Source organism: Camelus dromedarius, chromosome 7, assembly GCF_036321535.1.
Source record: "Camelus dromedarius isolate mCamDro1 chromosome 7, mCamDro1.pat, whole genome shotgun sequence".
Lineage (NCBI taxonomy): Eukaryota > Metazoa > Chordata > Mammalia > Artiodactyla > Camelidae > Camelus > Camelus dromedarius.
In genome coordinates this window covers 71,685,406-71,707,424 of record NC_087442.1, presented here as the reverse complement: position 1 = coordinate 71,707,424, position 22,019 = coordinate 71,685,406, and the positions used below count along the sequence as shown (strand labels likewise).

The 22,019-nt window shown below is 34.0% G+C and overlaps 1 protein-coding gene across 1 annotated transcript in view; it reads left to right on the top strand.

Annotated features, from left to right (window-relative positions):
• The window catches only part of LOC105100371 (platelet glycoprotein 4), a 44,809-nt gene extending 27,189 nt beyond the window's left edge, over nucleotides 1-17,620 (top strand). The window contains exons 9-15 of the mRNA XM_064487633.1: nucleotides 2,125-2,194; nucleotides 10,373-10,560; nucleotides 11,566-11,684; nucleotides 12,647-12,720; nucleotides 13,268-13,322; nucleotides 14,181-14,345; nucleotides 16,736-17,620. Coding sequence (XP_064343703.1) covers nucleotides 2,125-2,194; nucleotides 10,373-10,560; nucleotides 11,566-11,684; nucleotides 12,647-12,720; nucleotides 13,268-13,322; nucleotides 14,181-14,345 — 671 coding nt within the window. The 3' untranslated portion in view covers nucleotides 16,736-17,620. The remainder of the gene's footprint in view (nucleotides 1-2,124; nucleotides 2,195-10,372; nucleotides 10,561-11,565; nucleotides 11,685-12,646; nucleotides 12,721-13,267; nucleotides 13,323-14,180; nucleotides 14,346-16,735) is intronic.
• Nucleotides 17,621-22,019: the final 4,399 nt, after the last annotated feature.

Sequence of the window (22,019 nt, the reverse complement as noted above, 5' to 3'; positions counted from 1 at the left end):
AGAAAGAAGGTACTATAAACTTAGAGTGTGGTTAGATCTGGCTTATTATGCTCCTTTAAGAAAAGCCAAATACACATATGCCTATTAGTTTAAGAATCAAGATGTTAAAAAGCAATAGTAATAAAATCCCATGAGGTATTTAAAATCAATGGTTACCTTTCAGCTTCTAAGGAACAGAAGCAGAGCATAATGTTTATAAAGTTGGTGTGGAAATACATTATGGAAAATAATATAATGACGATGAAAAAAGTTAAATACAAAGTGATGTAAAAGGTAGGGAATAAAAAGGAAACACGAAGAATATTTATTTTTCCAAATTTAATGCTGAGTTTTGCATGTTTATTTAACTATGTTAACACTCTATAGTAGGAAAAAAACCAGCAAAACCACTGTCAAAGTTTGCTTTGTAGCTCTTTGAGCCATATAAGTGGGTGAAGAAATTTCTTTGTAAGTAGTGCACTTCTGCAAATACACTGTAAAATGTCCCAATACCACTAAATCTAGTAATTACATGAGCTTAGTACTTTAGACCTTAGATACAGAGAGAAATATACATAGCTTATCCTAAATAGTATTCTTTATAGGTTTAAGGAAAAAAAATAATTTTGTCCAAAACTGAGACATAATGAAGTTTTTAAAAAGGAGGTAGAAGATTTTTTAATGACAATAACATAAATATATGAACATCAGGAATGAAGCTAAAAGTATTTAAGAAAATAGAAGTAAAATAACCTGGGAGCAAAGATAGACTGAACAGGCCAGGGACTCTGATGGAATCCCTGTGAGAGCAATTCTTGGTTACAGCACTAGGGAAAAGAGAATAATGAAATGGAAAAAGTTCTAATGTGTTTTCATCATGATTTAGAAGTACTTCCTCTACCTTCTTCAATAAGTTTAAAGAGACATAAAATAAAAACGTTGATTTACATCTGAATATATTTTAAAAAGCATCCTGCTAGTATCAGCTATCTAGTGGTCATGGCCCATGGTAACTACTGGTGTTATGATGACATAATCTTCAATGATATTTAGATGATTTTTAAAGTTTTTCAATGTATTCTTTTCTTTTAACAGCTAAGGTTTTGGGAAGATAGTTGTAGGCAATGCCCATTCAGGGACCTATCTGGGAGTTTAAGCTAATTTTCAGTAGCCCATTCTCTCAATGTCAGGATTAAGGTTACTGTGATCATCTGCTGTATTTCACTTACCACAAGAGTATAAGCAAAATGTAGTAAGATTGTAAGATTGGCACACTTACCATAAAAAGAACTTGGTAACTGAAGTATGGGTCTTACTGTTTTGAATAAACACATTCAGTGGTGGCACATTTTGGTGATACTCATTTGAGGAGAAAATGGATAAATTATTAGTTATTCATTCACATATCCAGCGTGTGCCATGGATTATAACCATAATAAAGATTCAAAAAACTCAACAAATGCGTTTTTTACTTTGATGTATACATCTTCAAACCATATGCATAAAATTCTGTTCAGTGAGAGAACTTTAATAAATGATTTAAAAAATGTTAAACAGCCATTAAGACAGATAAATGAATCACTATCAAAATAAGAACAACATTTTTATGAAACAGGAGTTCTAAATGAACCTCAAGGTAAGAAAAGTGCTACTCTACTGATAGGGTGGGAGATTTCAAAAAAAACAAAATCAGTTTTAACAACGTGTGATTTTGCCATTTTTTTACACTTTCAATTATTTTTAATAAATGGGAAAATTCAATATGAAATTAATTATCAATGAATGTGTATACTATACAGACTTGTTGAATATGGTAGCTTCTAACCATATGTCACAATTAAGCACTTGAAATGTGACTAGTACAAATGGAAGTGTGCTGTAAGTATAAAGTCTACACTGGATTTTGAGATTCTGTTAATTTCTACATTGATTACATGTTAAAATGATGGTATTTTGGATACAATGGGTTAAATAAAATATTTATGATACTTTATTCATTTAAAAAATACATCTACCAGAGATTTTTCAAATTACATATATAGTTTGCATTATATTTCTATTAACCATGCTGGAATCAAGATTTTTAGATTTGCCTAGGACACAAATTACATCTAATCCCTTGCCACTCGCTTGGCTTTTAAACAGATGCTGCCTCATTTCCACCTTTCATTGAGAAGACCCGGGTATTGCAATTCTTTTCCTCTGACATTTGCAGGTAAGAGAACTACACTGATATCTTTGTCTAAGTCATAATTGCTTCCCTAAGTGACAAAACACAGAGTAAGAAGTTCATACTTAAGAATCATGTTATTTGAAAAAAATAAAATGCATTTGGGGAAATTTTCCTGATACATTAATAATAAATACATTATGGAATTTATAATGTGTTTATTAAATCTTTAAAAAATTGAAAGTTGTAGAAAGTAATTTCATATATGCAAATAACGTTCTTCTTTGTCATTTCTAAGCAAGAACAATTTTTCCTTTCTTTTTCAAATTAGTAGTATGTTTAGTATCAGTCAAGTCTAGAAGGACATGCCCATTCTTTCTAAAGATGTCCAAAGATGAAGGCAGAGGTCAGGATTAAAACAGAAGGTCACGGAGCTCACCTCCTCCCACAAGTACATCAAACAACTATCTACATATGGAACAACTATCACAGAATACCTACTGAACACTGGCAGAGTATCACTTACAATCAAAGCTGCAAGAAACATTACCATGTAACTGGGATGGTACCTGCACCCCTGGGAGGGAGCTGTGAAAGAAGAGGAGGAAAGTTCCCTCACCCTGGGAACCTCTTTCACTGGCTGAGAGATCTGACGGGTCAGATAGGGAGTTTCAAAGGCTCAGAGGTGAATGCAGCCACTTGCTTGTGGCAGGCAGGACAGAGACTAGCACAGACCATCTGTGCCCCCTCCCTGTACATCCCAGCCAGAGATGGGCATTGCTGATATGTGAGGCAGCTGGGTACTGAAACTCGGGCTTCAGCAGTAAGACCCAGGGAGAGGACTCAGTTTAGCTGGGTGAACACAGCACGAATGGCCTGGAGTGTGTTCTGGGCCATAACTGGGGCTGTGCACAGGATGGAGCCCCGGTCTGCCATAGAAGTCTCACTGTCAATGCACAGAAATGGAGGGACGTGGCCCTCCCATAGCAGCCTCAATCTTATGCTCACAGTGGGTGTGGCACCACCTCTAAGAGTTCTGGGAGTACACAACTGCCAGTCAGTTGCACAGACAGGGAGGCGGGGCTGAAATTTGAGTCTATTCCCAGAAGGTGAGTGACTTCAGAAGCAGGACTGGAATCTGAGCAGATTCCCAGTAGGTGTATGACTTCAGCAGATTTAAGTCTTCAAGAGTACATCGTCTGACACATAACCAAGATTACTGGTACTCTCATGGCTGGGGTGGGGCCAGTACAGGTAGTGGTGGGCACTGTAGGTGCAAGCACGTAGAAGTCTGGGCTGATTCCTGGCACTGCCATGGCAGGTCTGGGTGCCAGACTTAACTCGCTTTGCAATGATGGCTTTGGGAGTAAAGTGTTTGAGGAGCATCCTGGCCAACTGCAAACATTCCCACAGCTGAGGTGGGGTTGAGGGCAGTGCTAACAGTGTACTTTGTGAGCATGCACAACAGGTGACAGGCAACATCAAAGAGCACAGTTTCTGGTGGAAAGCTCCTGGAGAATACTCAGTGTTCCCTGTTCCAGTGGAAGCGCTCCACTCCCACATACCTCACATCTCAGCTTAGAACCACAACTAAAGGCTTCTACTCCAACAACTGGGAAGCACACACTACCTCCCATCAGGGCTGTGACAAACACAGAGCAAACAGGAGGCCCCGCCCATCATCCACTACAGGTTCTGGTCATCACAACACCAAACACTATCAAAGGGATAATAGCCAGCACACCTTGAGGAAAGACATGTCAGGCATTCATACGAAAAATAGCCCTAACAACAAAAATATAAGACTCATGCAGGCTACACAGGGATACTCCCACATAAAAACAGCCCTTCAGGACCACAGTAGACAACTGTTACTCCTAAATTAATAGTCAGAAAAGTATACATAAAATGAAAAAGCAGAGAAGCCATTCCCAAAGAAAAGAAGAGAAATCCTCTAAAAGAACAAACAATGAAACAGCCGTCTGCAGTTCAAAGAAGTAATAAAAATGTTAAAGGAATTAAGAAAGGCTATTGATAGAAAGAAAGGCATATCACTATAATAAAGAACTATAAACAATTAAAGAGGAGCCAAACAAAATCGGAAAACTCATTACCAAGATGAAAACTGAGTTAAAGGCAACACGGCAAACTAAATAATGCAAAAGAACAAACACGTGCTCTGGAAGACTGAATAATGTAAACCATGCAATTAGAACAGCAGATAGAAAGACAAATAAAAAAAATGAAAGCAACATATCAGACATATGGTGTGATACAAAGCATGACGATCTATGAATAACAGGAATCCCAGAAGGAAAAGAAAGAGAAAAGGCAACTGAAAATGTATTTGAAGAAATTATGGCTGAAAACTTTCCAAACCTAAAGAAGGAAAGAAATATGCAGGAATAGTAAGCTTAGAGGGTCCCAAACAAGATGAACCCAAACAGATCTATGCCAAGATATATTAAAATTAAAAAGGCAAAAGTTAGAGGTAAGGAGAAAAGTCTAGAGAGTAAAAACAAAGAGTTACCTACAAAAGAATTCCCATAAGGCTATCAGCTGATTTCTCTATAAAAATTTTGTAGGCCAGAAGGGAGTGGCAAGATATATTCAAAGTCCTGAAAGGAAAAAAAACAACACCCTAGGAAATTCTACCCAGCATGATTATCATTAGAATTATGGGAAACAGAAGGAGACTAGAATAGAAGGAAAGATAAAGAATTTATCAGACAAAAAAAGAAAGAATACAGTAATACTAATCATAAAATAAAAGGAATATTGAAAGGTCTTCCCCAAATATAAAAGAAACAAGAAATTACTGGGAAAAGAAAAAATATTACAATAGGAAAAACAAATATATAAAAGGATTGTAGAGGGAGGGCATAGATCAGAGGTAGAGTGCATGCTTGGCATGCATGAGGTCCTGGGTTCAATCCCCAGTAGCTCCATTAAAAAAAAAAAAAAAAAAACGTAAAAAGATTGTAGTTACTTAAACAAGTCAGTATATAGGTTGGGGGAAAAAAGCCAAAAATTTTCTAAAGTAATTATAACTGTAATTAACAGTACAAAGATAACTATGACAATGTAAAATAAAATGCAAAAATCATAAAATGTAGGGAAACAGAGTAAAAAAATGTAGCTTTTTTTAAGAATGTGTTTGAGCTTATAGGACTACCAGTCTAATGCAAGTAGATAGAGTAATGAGTTCACATACATAAAAACCAGGGTAACCATAAATCAAAAATACACACTAGATTCACAAATACCAAAAAGAAGAAGACTCAACCATAATACAAAAGAAAACCATTAAACCACAAAAGGAAACCAAAAAGAAAATAAAGGAACACAAAAGAAATATAAGATCAATGGAAACACAAGGTTTAAAATGACAATAGATACAAACTCATCTATAATAACCTTAAGTAGCAATGGACTAAATGCTTCAATCAAAAAGAGTAGCAGACTGGATAATAAAGCAAGACTCTACAATGTGCTGCCTACAAAAGACCCACTTTAGGGTGAAGGACACAAATGTATTAAAAGTAATGAGATAGAAAAAGATATTTCAGGCAAATGCAAATAACAAGAAAGCAGGGATAGTGTTACTCATATCTAAAAATAGACTAAAATAAAAGCTATGAAGAAAGACACAGAAGAACATTATAAAATGATAAAACATTCAATACAAGAGGACATTACATTTGTTTACATATATGTACCCAATGTAGGAGCACCTAAATACATAAAACAAATACTAACAGACATAAGGGAAGAAACCGATGGAAATACAATAATAGTAACAGACTTTACCACACTAATATCAACTGACAGATCTCCAAGACAGAAAATCAATATGGCAACAGAGATCCTAAATGATACAATAGAATAGTTAGACTTAACTGATATCTTTGGGACAATTTGTCCAAAAAAAAAATCCGTAATACATATTTTTCTCAAGTGCACATGAAACATTCTCAAGGATGGATCACATACTAGAAGACAAAACAAATGTCAACAAATTTAAGAGAACAGAAATTATTACAACCATCTTTTCAGACCACAACAGTGCAAAACTAGAAATCAACCACAGAAATAGAAACAAGAAAAAAATGATTGCATGGAGACTAAATGATATGCTACTAAAAAACCAATGGGTCAAAGATAAAATGAAAGAAATTAAAAATACCTTGTGACAAATGACAATGCAAACACAACTATACAAAATCTATGGGATGCAGTGAAAGTAGTCCTAAGAGAGAAGTTCATAGAGATACAGGCTGCTGTCAAAAAAAAAAAAAAAATCTCAAATATACAAACTGATCTACCACCTAAAGGAATTAGAAAAAGGAAAACAAACAAAAAAACCCCAAAGTCAGCAGAAGGAAGGAAATAATAAAGATCAGGGAGGAAACAAATCATATAGAGATTAAGAGAACAATAGAAAAAAATCAATAAAACCAAGAGCTGGGTTTTTTGCAAGAGTAAAAATAATCAACAAACTTCTGGCCAGGCTCACCAAACAGAAATGAGAGAGGACCCAAATAAACAAAATAAGAAAGTAAAGAGGACAAATACAACTAACATCACAGAAAAAAAAAAAAAAAAAAAAAAAAAAAAAAAGACTACTGTGAACAATTACAAACTAGAAGAAATGGGAGTTTCTAAAAACACACAGGTCACCAAACTGAATCACGAAGAAATAGATAATTTGAACAGAGTGATCACTGGAAGTGAAATAAAATGTAGTTTAAAAAAAAAAATTCCCTGCCAACCAAAGTCAAGGACTAGATATTTTCACTGCAGAAATGAACCAAACATACAAAGAAGTACTTTTATTGATATTTCTCAAACGATTCCAAAACACTGAAGAGGAGGAAACAGCAAAATTCATTCTATGAAGCCAGAGTCAATGTAAAATCAAAATTTGACAAAGATACTTTCAAAAAAGAAAAGTACAGGCCAATATCTTTAATAAATACAGATGCAAAAATCCTCAATAAAACATCAGCAAATCAAATCCAATAACACATAAAAAAGATCAAAAGCTACAATCAAGTTGGAGTCATCCCTGGGTCACAAAGATGGTTCAAAGTACATAAATCAATGTAACACACCACATCAACAAAAGAAGGATGAAAACTACACAGTAATCTCAAAAGATGCAGAAAAAGAATTTCATAAAATTCAAAATTCATTCATGATAAAAACTCCTACCAAAGTGGGTATATAGGAAACATATCTCAACATAATAAAAAGGTACTCATAACAAACCCACAGCCAACATAATATATCCAATGGTGAAAAGTTGAAAGCCTTCCTGCTAAAAACTGGAATAAGACAAGGATGCCCACTCTGACCACTACAATTCAACACAGTGATAAATTAAAAAGAGTAAGAGGGAACCAAACTGAAAAAGAAGAGTTAAAATTATCATTATAAGCAGATAACATGATACTTTATATAGAAAACCCTAAGGACTCCACTCAAAAACTATTAGAAAAGGTAAATTCAGTAAGGTAGCAGGAGACAACATTAACATAATGGATATCTGTTGCATTTCTTTACAGGAGCAATAAACTACCAGAAAGAGAAAGTAAAGAAACAATCTCTTATAATTCTATCGAAGTAAAATATTTAGGAATAAATCTGACCAAGGTGAAAGATTTATGCTGAGAACTATAAAACACTGGTAAAGGAAGTCGAAGATGATTTTAGAAATGCAAAGATACTCCATGCTATGCATTGGACGAATTAATATTGCTAAAATGTCCATACTACCCAAAGAAATCTACAGACTCAATGCAATCCCTATCAAATTACCCAAGACGCTCTTCACAGAGCCAGAATAAATAACCCTAAAATTTATATGGAACCACAAATGACCCCAGAATTGCCAAACCAATATTGAGGACAAAGAACAAAGCTAAAGGCATAACCCCCACCAGACTTCAGAGAATACTACAATGCTACGGTAATCAAAGAGCATGGTGTTGGCACAAAAATAGACATATGGATCAATGGAACATAATGGAGAGCCCAGAAATAAACCTGCACACCTATAGTCAATTAATCTTTGAAATACAAGGCAAGAATATACAGTGCAGAGAGACAATCTCTTCAGCGAGTGGTGTTGGAAAGCTAAACAGTCACACAAAAATCAGTGAAGTTAGAGCACGTCCCCATATCACACACAAAGGTAAATTCAAAATGGGTTAAAGACCTAAACATAAGACACGACACCATAAAACTCCTAGAAGAGAACATAGGAAAAACATTCTCTGACATAAATCATACTGTTTTCCTGGGTCATCCTACTAAGGTAAAATAAAAGCTAGAACAAACAAATGGGACCTAATCAATCTTTTATAAGCTTTTGCACAGCAAAGGAAACCATAAACAAAATGAAAAGAGAACCTACAGACTGGGAGAAAATATTTGCAAACGATGTGACAGACAAGGGCTCAATTTCCAAAATACACAAACTCCTCATACAGCTCAATATCCAAAAAACAACCACCCAATCAAAAAATGGGCAGAAGATCTGAACAGACATTTTTCCAAAGATGACATCCAGATGGCCAACAGTCACCTGAAAAGATGCTCAATGTCACTAGTTATTAGGAAAATGTAAATCAAAACTACAGTGAAGTGTCAGCCCACACCACTCAGAATGGCCATCATCACAAAGTCTACAAATAATAATGCTAGAGAGGGTGTGGGAGCAAGGGAACCCTACACTTATAGTGGGAATGTAAACTGGTTCGTCCACTGGTAAAACAGTCTGCAGGTTTCTTTAAAAACTAAAAATAAAGTTACCTTATGATCCAGCAATTCAGTAACTGGGCATATATATCTGGATAAAATGAAAACTCTAAAGAGGAAAAGATACATGCACCTCAATGTCCATACCAGCACTATTTATAAAAGCCAAGACATGGAATCAACCTAAGTGTCCACAGACAAATGAATGGGTAAAGAGATGTGGGGGAGGTATATATATCATGAAATATTAGCCATAAAAAAGAATGAAATAATGCCATTTGCAGAACATGGATGGACATAGAGATTATCAAACTAACTGAAGTCAGAGAAAGAAAAACACGTATCATGTGGTATCACTTGGATGTGGAATCTAAAAAAAATGATACAAATAAACTTATTTACAAAACAGATACACAAAGAAATCGAACTTATGGTTACCATGGGGAAAGAGGGGAGGGATAAATTAGGAGCTTGGAATCAACACATACACACTACTATATATAATAGGGATAAATAACAAGGTCCCACTGTATAGCATAGGGAACCATATTCAATATTTTGTAATAACCTATTGTGGAAAAATTTAAAAAGGAATACGCACACATACACAAACATAAGTGGATAACTGCTGTACACCAGGAACAAATACAACATCGTAAATCAATTATACTTCAAAAAAGTTTTCAAAAGGTGATGATGCCACAGTCATAGAATTCTGTTAATGTGCTCTGTTGACACTACATCTTTTCAGATTGATGTTACTCAGTAGCTATCACACAAGCACTGGTGCCCACACCAGTTTGCTTGAATCCTAGTCATTTTCTAGACACTCTGTGGTGTGGACAAATATTTAATATCTCTGAATACTTTCTTTATCTGTAAAATTGAAGAGAGCAGCATCTCTTCATATGGGGTTATCTGGGGATTAGAAAAAACATGTATTGAGCCCTAGTACGTTGCCAATTTGCCAAGGTTATGGTGGACACTTGGTTAAAGAAGGCATATGAGACATATATTAAACCATTTACATGCACACATTCCAGCAGGTGAGCAGCCTTTGTCTTCAGGATTAAATCTGGAAGATTAAAATTTTATGTTTATTTTATGTAAAGTGGACACAAATAAAGGATTTGATAGAGTCATATAAATATTTAATCTCTAGAGGAAACTAACTATGAGAAATGTCTTCAGTATAAATACTCCAGGGTAGTTCACAAGCAAAAATGATTCTCAGAACCTTTTGAAAACAAAGGTAAAGATAGCTAAAAACTCAGGTACTGAGCTCTGGTGTGCCTTAAAACTTTCAAGATCTTTTTTCCTAAGATTTAAGTAAGGATTCTAATAAGATTATATCCAATTTTTCTAAGTTAAAGCAGTAACATAAATTTAAAAATAGGAAAAATCAATCTCCAGAATGAAGTTCTGGTTCCCAGAATGAAGCTCTTTGTCATCTGTGTTTAGGTCAATGTATGCTGTGTTTGGAGCCGAAATTAATCTGAAAGGAATTCCTGTGTATAGATTTATTCTTCCATCCATGGTTTTCGCATCTCCACTTCAAAATCCAGACAACCACTGTTTCTGCACAGAAAAAACTATATCAAAAAACTGTACATTATATGGTGTACTAGACATTGGCAAATGCAAAGGTGGTAAGTTAAAGTTCTCTCAACATCACAATCAATGGCATAATTTGCAGTGTTCTTTAAAATGTAAACTTCACCCAGGATGCCTTCCTGCCAATAGTTTAAAATGAGAAAGCAATAAAAAAGTAAGGGTGGTGGTAGGATATTTTTGTTTTGATTTTTGTACTGCTTTTAAGGTCCCAGTTGTTTGAGTGTTGCAAAACTTATTAGGTAAAACCATACTGGTATTTCCCCATGCTGCTTTGAACAAAGGTCTCTTTAGGTTCACTGCCCATTTTTTAATTGGGTTATTTATGTTTTTTGAATTATTTGAATTCCTTGTATATGCTGGATGTTAATCACTTATGGGATATGTGGTTTGCGAATATTTTTCTCTCATTCCATATGTAGCCTTTTCATTTTTTGATGGTTTCCTTTGCTGTGCAGAATCCCTGTGCTCCTTTTAGACTTTGGATAAAACAAAGACAGCTCCTAGAATACACTGAGCATCCCAACTTATCCATCTGATATTTTGGTAACTTTACTAACTCTAGAAAATAATAAATAAAAATAAGTATATTTTCAGTATGTCTCTGAAATAAGAATTGACTCAAACATGACATTGGAAGCCTTGTTTTGCTCACTTTCTTCATACTGGAGTGGTTAAGAACAAAGAAAGAAAAACCTCTTAAAAAAATTCTGTCCACAGACATATTACTGCCTGAAATCATGAAGATATACACTTGTAACTTTGTGATCAGCAACTAAACTTTATATATGGGAATGAACAAGAGACGTCACTGACTGGTTAGAAGGATGATGCAGAATTTTGTATTTTATTTTTGTTCGGTAACGACCAGATGTTATAACACGCCCTCACTTTCATCCCCTAGTTAGTATTCCAAGCCAACTCTGCATTTCTTTTTTTTTTTTTTTTAGTTAAAAACCTTTATTTTCAAGGGAATCTTTTCTAAGAGGTATGCGAAATGAGGTAAATGATTTATTTCAACTGTCCTTAAAACTTGTTTTCAGGAAGACCTGTATACATTTCACTTCCTCATTTTCTACATGCAAGTCCTGAAATTGCAAAAACTATTGAAGGCTTAAATCCAAATGAAGAAGAACACAGCACCTATTTAGATGTTGAACCTGTAAGCAAATACATTACTGAACTGATTTATTTAATGTTTTTTAAAAGTGAAAAAAATGAAATTCTCTTTTTGTCAATCATATTTATTGATTATATTTACTGCCTCGCAATTCTTGTAACTAACTTACTTTTATTGCAAGGAAAATTACATTGATTTCTTTCTATTCTTGCTTATCAAATTCTAAGGTATTTCAATTTTAGTTTTTCAGCATATGGAACTTTATAAGCCTTTTAAATTATTCAAAGTTCAGAAACAGCAATGATGGAAATAATTCTAATTGGCTTTAAACAATTTGGTATAAATTAAATTGTATGCTTAAGTTATACCTAATGCAAGTATTGCTTATACAAAAAAGACACTGTAAATTATGAAGGATTAAAAGAAATTTTATGGGCATATGTCCATTTGAAGCAAGACCTACTATACTAAGTGTCAAGGAAAATCTATTAAACTTCCTATAACGTTTCAACTTTTAGTTTATTTTAATATTCTCCTTTTCAACTGTTAAACAAAATGCCAGAATTTTAGCCATATTTCTGTTTAAATAATGACAGAGGTAGTATTATACCAATGATATATTGATTCTGACTGAATATACACTTGGCCATGCATAGTTCAGGATGTAAATTATCTATATGAGCTTTAGGTTCCACTATTATTGTTGTTATTGATTTCCCCAAAACCAGTTCAGATAAATTTCACAAATCTAACTAAAACTTTAACATTAGGTCAGGCATAGAAATTGTTCTGTGCTTGTGTATAATTTGTATAAATATATGAGTATATATATGCAAAATGTAATTATGCAGAGTTATATATGTTGTATTTAATAAGTCCAATTAATTTTTTAGTAAATTTCCTCAAGTTTCAACTTAGGTTCCACATAACCCATAAAAATTAATCTTGGATATTATAAAAATTTTTTTTAAGTTGGTAATTATTTTAGTTTTTTCTCTTTTTAGATAACAGGATTCACTTTACGAGCTGCAAAACGGCTACAGATCAACATGTTGGTCAAGCCAGCAAAAAACATTGAGTGAGTCTCTTGAAAAAGGTTCATTATGATTTTTAATATTTTCTTATAAGAATGAGTATAACTATGAAAGTAAGTGGAAATAATATAAAATGTGAAGTCTTTGGCTTAATATCATTAAATAATTGTATGATTATAACATTCATCTGTAATTTTGAATTATATCATATTTTGGAATGAGCATTTGGTGGTATCATTCATTTTGCTATCTGTCCAAATATTTCCATGACCCTTGTTTCTAGAATTCAAACTTTAGCTCCTGGGTATAATTTATTGAAAGGGAAAATACAAAGGGAAAATACATGCTTAGAAAAAAATCAGTCCAATTAGAAATCTGCATTAGAAAGATTTATAAGAAAGATGTCTGAGAAACAGCCATATTAAATTTTAAATGATTCATTACAGGGAACAGAAATCAAGGAACTTAACTATGTTGTAAGACCAATTAATTTCCGAACATTTATTTACACTAGTAATTACTAACATTTCTGTTATATATGTTTAATATATTACTATATATTTTCATAATTATTTTCAATGTATGTTACAGAGCATTAAAGAATCTGAAGCAGAACTATATTGTGCCTATTCTTTGGATTAACGAGGTAAGTACTTTCATCTATTAGTCACTAAAAACTGTAAACTTCTTTGTATATGGAAAAGCTTTTGAGGTTTGAAAATTGAATTTGTATGTACAGTATTTCAAGCTGTATGCTTTTCCATTGCCAATATGGGTGAGTTTAGTTTATATATTATTATATTATTATTTTGAGAGAACCAAAACATGAAGAAATATCAGGTTTATACTAGTCTTCAGTGTTTTTACTTTAGAAAGATGAAGGACTTCCTATAATTTTAGATTATTTTCATAATTAAATTATTTAACATTTTTTTCTTGTCATAGTGCTTATATTAGAAAAGAGTCATGCAAACATCTAACTCCAAATAACATAATGTGGATACTACAATGCTAATAAAAGCCAACCAAGTTTATAAAGACCAGGTTACAGTAGGTGTAGACAGTTTTTGCTATTGCCTGAGACGATATTTTTAGTACAAATGATGGAACTGATTAGCTTGGAATTAGGAAATACATTACATAAGCCTTCAGAAGAAGAAAACCGTTTACCCTTGCTATTTCCCTCTGTCAACTAGGTAACATCCTTTGGAAAATGGAAAATATTTCAGTAAGACCATTGTATGGATAAGTGAAGCCAGTGCATTGAAGAGTGCTATATAACATGTTTAGGGGGAGGAGGATTATATTTCACTCACTAAATATTCTACCTTAGCATTTACTGCTTTCTTTGACATGCAAAGGGAATTCTATTGGCTCCTCTTACAGATACAGATGACTAACACCTACATAATGTTTTGAAAAAAGACTGATACAATGATGGGGGTTTCGAGTATTTTGCTCCACTAATCTAGCCAAATAATGCTAACTATTAACTTGATTACAGACTGGCACCCTTGGTGATAAGAAGGCAGAAATGTTCAGACATCAAGTGACTGAAAAAATAAACCTCCTTGGCCTGGTAGAAATGATCTCACTGAGTGTTGGTGTGGTGATGTTTATTACTTTTATTATTTCATACTGTACATGCAGATCAAAGAAAGTAAATTAAGTAAGTATATAACAAAAAAAATATGGCTTAAGAAACTATTAGTACTTGTTTTCATTTTATCAAAAAAGGGTTATAAATCAGGCTGCAGATATTTTCTGGGCCCGTAACAGCCAACTAGCATTTTTAATACATCCTCAAAGTTTTGAGATGTTTAAATTAAAACATAAATGAAGGCTGAATGAGTAATAAGGCCTATAATATCAAGCAGATCACTACATTTCATCCTTACTGTGGGAGAAATGGGCTAAAAGATGAAACAGTCATCTCTGAAAGTTAGAATGTTAAACAAAAGCTGTATTTGTACTAACTTTTCATTTCTTGTTTATTTCCAGCTACTTATTTTAAAAATCACAAAAGTTAATATATCACTGAGTAGGAGATTTTATGTAAAATTAAAAATGGTAGATATTTGAGGAGACTAAAATTTACAAGGGAAAAGAAAATTAAAAGGAAAATTAAAATAGCTAGAAATTAATGAGAACTAAAAACTCAAATAAATTGAGATAAAATAAACTAAGCTATTTTAAAATGAAGATAAGATTTTAATACAAAACAGGACTGCTGCATACAGACATGCTGTCCAAAATCAGGATGTGCACACTAGATGTTTAATGTGGAAGCCCTGACGAATAATTACAATTCATGAACTAAAAATGAATACAGTAGTACAAGAAAATAGAAGAAAAACAATGTTCAATACAGTAAAACCAAGTCACTCAGAATTTAGAGGAAAAAATCAGGTAAAGGTGGACAGATGCAAATTTTGGCAAAATAGCAGACACAGTTCAGGCCTCTGCAATTTAGATATTAGTGCTCATGCCCCCTTGCACATAAAGAATGAATGACCATCTCTATCTTCACTAAATGGAAGCCTTTCTTCAGTAATCATATGTGGCATTGGTGTGGCCTGTGTGGGAGAATTTTGCACTTACTCATAGTTTCCCTCAACCCTCCCACCCCTGGAACCTCAGAAAATATATACAATCTAAATAAAAGCAACATACTTGCTATGAAAAATCATAACCTCAAAACAAGTCTTCTTGCTGTACTGCCAGTCATACAGTTGACTGTAAGCTGTCTTATGTAGAAATTCTAGAGCTTCCACTGATAATTACTGACCTTGTACTATGCATCAAAATTGTGCTAAATATTTTACATGAATTATTACAGCTAATCCCTAATACAATTCTATGACTTTTCAATAGCCCATGATTCATCAGCATCCATTGTAACTTTTGGAGACAATCCAGAAAATTGTAAATTTTAACAATGAAAAAGAGTTCATTTTCAAAGTGATCAGCCAAATTGAAGGTGAAAAAAATAAGTGGACTGTTTGCACCAATGTTTTTTTGTGTGTGAGACTGAGAGCCTGAGCCTAGGAAATTAACTCAATATTTTGTTCTGATCATTTCTGCCACTATTTTTATTCACTAAAATGATAACAATTCTGTCTACAATCTATTTAGATATAATGTATTCAAAATGCTAACCTAATATAGTCACATAATAACAAGCGAAGGAAACACTGTATCACCTTTAAGACCTGTCATTAGTCCAGTAACAAATAATTTAGAATTAAACAAAGTAATTCATATGACCATTTATGTAATAGAAAAAAATCTTTCACTGAAAAGCCCTATTACAACAAAAACTTGTTCTAGTAGAAAAATACTTCTCAAAATTAAGTATAGTAGTCGTAAAAATCTTTTTTCTGTATTACTGTCTTTTAAAATTACATGATTAATTTCATGAGTGATTAAAAAGCCCTGAATGCCAATTATCCTGGTTCTATATGTGGCTAAATTAAGGTATAAAACTGAAAATTTTGTAGTGTCTTTGTCAACAAGCAAATTGCTTTGGCTCAAACATTTGACTGTTAAAACAATATGTCTTTTTTTCCTTTACAAATAGAGAACACTTTTTTATGGAGATTATGAGATTTACTTGATTTACAAGAATCACAGACATGGTTTGTTTAGAGGGAATAAAGCATAAGATGGTGGAGCTTATGTGTGATTTTACTCAATGGATCACAAATAGAATAAGCCAACTTCCTTTCAAGAGGAGTTGTATGTATACCTCTAAATGGAAGTTGGTCAGAAGGGACAGCAAAGAGTGCAAAATGCTCATTCAGAGCAGATTTAATTCACTGCTACTCCTTAAGTGGCTCTGTGCAGTTCTGGACTCTCGGGAAGCAGCCTTCCATGTATCCTTGAGTGGGAAAATAACTATCTTATCCATGAAGTTCATCAGAGAATTTTTCTCTGCATCTTGAGAAATTGGGCTAACTAACAGAAAATATGGTATGTTCAGTATAGAGAATTTGAGTATTAACTGTTTTATTTTTCCACCACTTTCTGATAAGTATTTACCTTTCTTTTACTTTCCAGGAAGCAAATGAGTTCTTACATTTATGCACCAGCTGTAATAGGACCTTTCTTATTATCAACCTACAAAATGAAGATTTAATATGCTGTATGTTTGCAAAATGCACCTTATCTTATAGTTAAAAAATAGGCGACACTTTTTTTTTTTTTGCACTGAGCATGTTGCTAAAGTATTTTTAAGATGTCACTAAAATCAACACTCTGATCAAAAAAGGGCACCTTTTCAAATTCAACATGTATACAACTGAACTGATTTTAGTTTCTACAGATGTGGTTTGAGCACAATCCAATTATTTTCATTTGGTACAGACGCACTAAATGGTTCCAGTGGCAAATTTGGCAAAGGAGTGGATGTTCTAAACAAATCCTGGACCTGAACTTGTCTTCTTCATCAGGGGGAAATATGATTACCCTCATCAGTGTCCCTGCAATAGACAGACCCCAGGACTGTCACTACATTGCATTTCCTGAGAACTACCTATTTTGAAAGACATTTAAGAATGGAAATTCAATGACTGGCCTATGAACCATCTATTACACATTACTAAAGTTTTTCTGTATGGAATCCTTTGTACAGCAACAGCAGGCATTATAACCAAGCTGTTTACAAGGATATGGGCTTACATTTTTGTCAGTGTGTGTGCAAATGGACATATTTAAGGATTATCATTTTCCACATTCTGCAGGTTTTCTGGAAATCTGAGCAGATTTTGCTGTTTATACTCAGTTGCATACAACTTGTGCTTGGCAACTTCAAAATGCTGTTCTAGTAGTAAGAGATGTAAATGATAATGAAATTATTGTGTGGAAGATTACAAAGAGTAGAATGTGAATTAGTAGTTATTTGTTGTAGTTATTCTTACTTTCATAGTCACTTCAGAAAGACTGGTTTCAATCATTAAAAGATGATCTTCCTTAAACTGTGTGATGCCCATTTTCTGATGTGTCATAAAACATTTACTCAAATTTTCTGTCTCAAGTAGTCTATCTTGAATTTTTATTTATTTATGAACCTGTATCTCCCTTCTAGAATATTTTCTTCTGAAACAATCTGTCTAAATTCTATCTTGATAACTTTTTCCTAAGCTAATTTTTTGAGCCAGTTGGGGGAAAAGGAAAAAAAGATACATGGTTTCATCCTTTACCGCAGAGGGACTTAAGTTCTAGACTGTGTAGGATATTTCCTTTTATTAGAAGACATATTGTTAGGTATCCTGCTCTCTTTTAGCTTTCTTTTCACTTACTGCAGAGAAAACAGTCCTCCTAAAAAGGCTCCCATAAAAGGGAAGATGGACCACATTCTGTCTTATGTTTTCCACACAGAGGTTTACAGGCCAAAGTATAAGTAACTGGTTTGTTTGGATACTAAACTCAGGAATAATTTACTCTCATGTTAGCTGCCAGAGTAAATACTGAAAACCCCAAACAAAGATATCACCAGTTTGGAAGGATCTTTTGCAAATCTGGAGATATTCAAAACATACTGATGTACTGTCCTTTCATTTAATTGAGAGGGTAAAACTGTATCCCCCTGTATCTCCCTAAGAGATGGACATGTAAGGTAAGATCCTAGACATCCTCTTCTAATATTTAAGGATCTATTTTCTTTGCATTAGGATATTTGTGGACATGCCGCTCTAAGAAAAATATAAAAGAATTATCTTTAATTCTTAAACTAAGTAGGGCTGAGTGTTGTAAAGCAGAAACTATTCCAAAGAATTGGGTGAAAAATTACATATCCACCTCATCACAGAACTGTATAACCAATCAATTACTCAGGTTTTTAAATCTTCATAGAGAAATACATCTCATAGTATCTAGGTATCAGGGAAAAGGTTTGACTTATCTGTCTTTAGTATTATTCAACTAAATACATGTATCTTCTTAACTTTAGCATTCCTCATCATACTTTCTCTAAATTCTGTAAATTATGGACAGAAGGAAAGATAATCCATACACAAAGATAACTGAACTACATTTAAAATATCCAATAAAAATATGACTATTTAAAAAATAGGAGACAGACTTTTTAATATGAAAAATGGGTTTGGATGGGGGGGCACCCATGCAAGCACAGAGGTGGGAGTGGAACACTTTAAGGAATGCATTAAATGTGTGACTTGTTTGCCCTAGAGAAAGTGTAATTGTACACGTGGATGATTTTATATGCTTTATAAAACCTGCACCATGTTGTAAAGAGGTACATTCATTCTAGCTATGTTTAATCAACACAAAGCTACAGTTGTTCGAAACTTAAGTTTGAAAATCTATACCATCTATAAAGAGGTTAACATAAATTAGATAATCTATAGCATCTTAAAATGGGTTAAAGCATATTGTTGCTGACAAGTGCATGAAGAAAGAGAACAATCTATACAGCTCTGAGTTCTCAGAAAAAAAGAAGTAAAGGGGGGGGGGTCATTTCAGGAAAAAAAAATGTAGCTATAGGCAAATTGGTAATCCCCCAAAATTAGCTCTTGTGAAGGTGCTGGATATCTGTGTTTGGATTCTTACAATTGTAATAATCTGTCAATTGTAAACCATTATCAATGTCTGAGCTACAAAATAACCTTTCTAGCTGGAGTTTGTTTCAGGGGTGCTCCAGTTGTCAGCTCATGTTTTCTGGATGAAGTTCAATATATTAGCTACACTGTGGCTGCTCTCTCTTCACGTGCCTCTTCTGGCATCTACCACTCTAATAATCACTCTACTCAAATCATCACTGTCCATTACATTTTGGTGCCTATATAAACAGAATTACCTATGATTTCTTTTTCTGTGTTATTTGCAGAGAGTTGAGCTAATGAACTACAAATGAGTTAATGTTTAATATTTGTATCAAATACATAAAGGCATATTCTGCTTTTTCCTTTCATGGCTTAAAGGCAGTTGCATTATCAAATTTTTGTGAAAATAAAGATCTCCTTTATTAGAAAAAGGATTTTGGTTTACATTTTTAATTTTTGAATGTGTCTGACATCAATGTTGTTTGATATTGCTACCATAACTATATATTACTGCTTGTATCCATGCATGAGTTACTGTCCCTATTCTTATTTCCTTTCCCTGGCTGTTCCCAGCTGTCAGTAAGCTTCTGTGTACACATTGCAGAAATGCTCCATTCTACACACTCATGAAGGGGAACTGTGACATACCTAGGACCAACATAAATGTTTTAAAGTCTAGTTTCTTTAATTGTCTGAAATCTGAGTCAGCAAGCTTCAGCATCACCTGCAAACTTGTTAAAAATGCAGAAACTCAGGTTCTATCCCAGAACTACTGAACCAGAATCTGTAGTTTAATAGGAATCTCAAGTGATTTACATACACAAGAAAACTGGAAAAGCCCAGATTTAAGTCATAGTTTTCAGTACCTGTGTAACAGTTTTATTTGATCTGTTGCTGGTATTAGTTTGATTTATAAACAGAACGACCTAAGAGAGTAAAGCTACATAAGCATCCTGAGATGAAAGCCCCACACTTGGAAATTTGCTAGAAATGTTCCACGAAGTTTTCTCACTTGCCCTGTTGAGCTCGCACATGTTACTATCAGATGGTAATTCAGCTAATCTAAATGCCAGGGTAAAGAGTGAAGTGGTACTAACTTGATACTCTCCAAATTTTGTGGAATGTATTATTTGATCTGCTTGAGAACATTCATGACAATCATATTTACTGCATGTAAAGTAGGAGAGGCTGAGACACAATCTTGCCATAAATCCCACCCCGAGCATAGCATCCAACATTCAGGAGGAAACACAAAACCCGGATCTTGTCCCTGAGGAGTAAAGAGTTTGAACCCCATACTTGGGACTCAAACTTTTAAGATCTGCACCTGAGAGATGAGCCCCCAAAACATCTACCTTTGAAAGTCAATGGGTCTTGCTTGCATTTATGAGACCCACAAGGGTATACAGCAAACTAACAAATCTTAAAGGGCTGACATGCTCAGACTTACCTGCCCCAGGGCTGGATATAGAAACAGCAGAACAAAAAGCACCCAGACTGTATATAAAGGAGGCTCATTTTCAATCTTAAAATGTCAGACTGAGAGGCAGGCATCTATTTAACATCATACTGGAGCCTGCTGGGATACTTTGTAGGGACAGAGGCTGGTGAGCACCATCTTCACACCTACCACCAAAATGTCAAAAAATAACAAGTGTTGGTGAGAACATGGAGAAAAGGGAAACCTTGTGCACTGTTGTTGAAATGTAAATTGATGCAACCACTATGGGAAACAGAAAATTCCTCAAAAAATTAGAAATAAAAATATCATATGATCTAGCAACTCTGCTTCTGGGTATTTATCTGATGAAACCAAAAACACTAATTTGAGAAGATATATGCACTCCCCATGGTATGCAGCATTACTGAAAACAGCCAAGATCTGGAAACATCCTAAGTGTTCATCAATGAATGAATGGATAAACACATTGCAGTATATACATATGCGCGTGTGTGCACACACAGTGGAATATTATTCGGCCATAAAAAACTTGCCATTTGTGACATGGATGGACCTTGAGGGAATTATGCTAAGTTGAATAAGCTGGAGAAAGACAAATATCATATGATCTTACTTGTATGTGGAATCTAAAAGAAAAAAAATCTCATAAATATAGAAAACAGATTAGTGGTTGCCAGAGGCAAGGTGTAGGGGCAGGTGAAATTGGTAAGGGGAGTCAAATGATACAAACTTCCAGTTATAAATAAGTGCTGGGCCATGTATTGTACAACACGATGACTCTAGTTATTAACAGTGTATTGTATATTTGAAAGCTGATAATAGCAAATCTTAAGTCTTTATCACAAAAAAAAATTGTAACTACAGTGAGAGTTGTTAACTAAACTTATTGTGGTGATCATTTCCCAGTACATAAAAATACTAAATCATTATACTGTACTCCTGAAACTAAGGTAATGTTACACAGTCATCCCTCGATATCTGCAGGAGATTGCTTCAGGACCCCCCCCCCCCAGATACCAAAATCCAGGGATTCTCAAGTCCCTTATGTAAAATGGCATAGTACAGTTGGTCTTCCATGCCCACAATCCACAACCACAGATTTAACCAACCACAGACTGAATTCCAAGTTTGGTTGAATCTGTGGTTGAAGAACCTGTGGATATAGGGAGATGACTCTGTGTTAATTATACTTCACTTTAAAATAAAAAAAGAATACTGAGCTCTGCTAATAAGAGAAACAACAAGAATACATGAAACTAAGTGTGGAAGGAAGTAGCTAGTATGACTCATTAGATATAAAGTAGAGCCTTGATGAAAA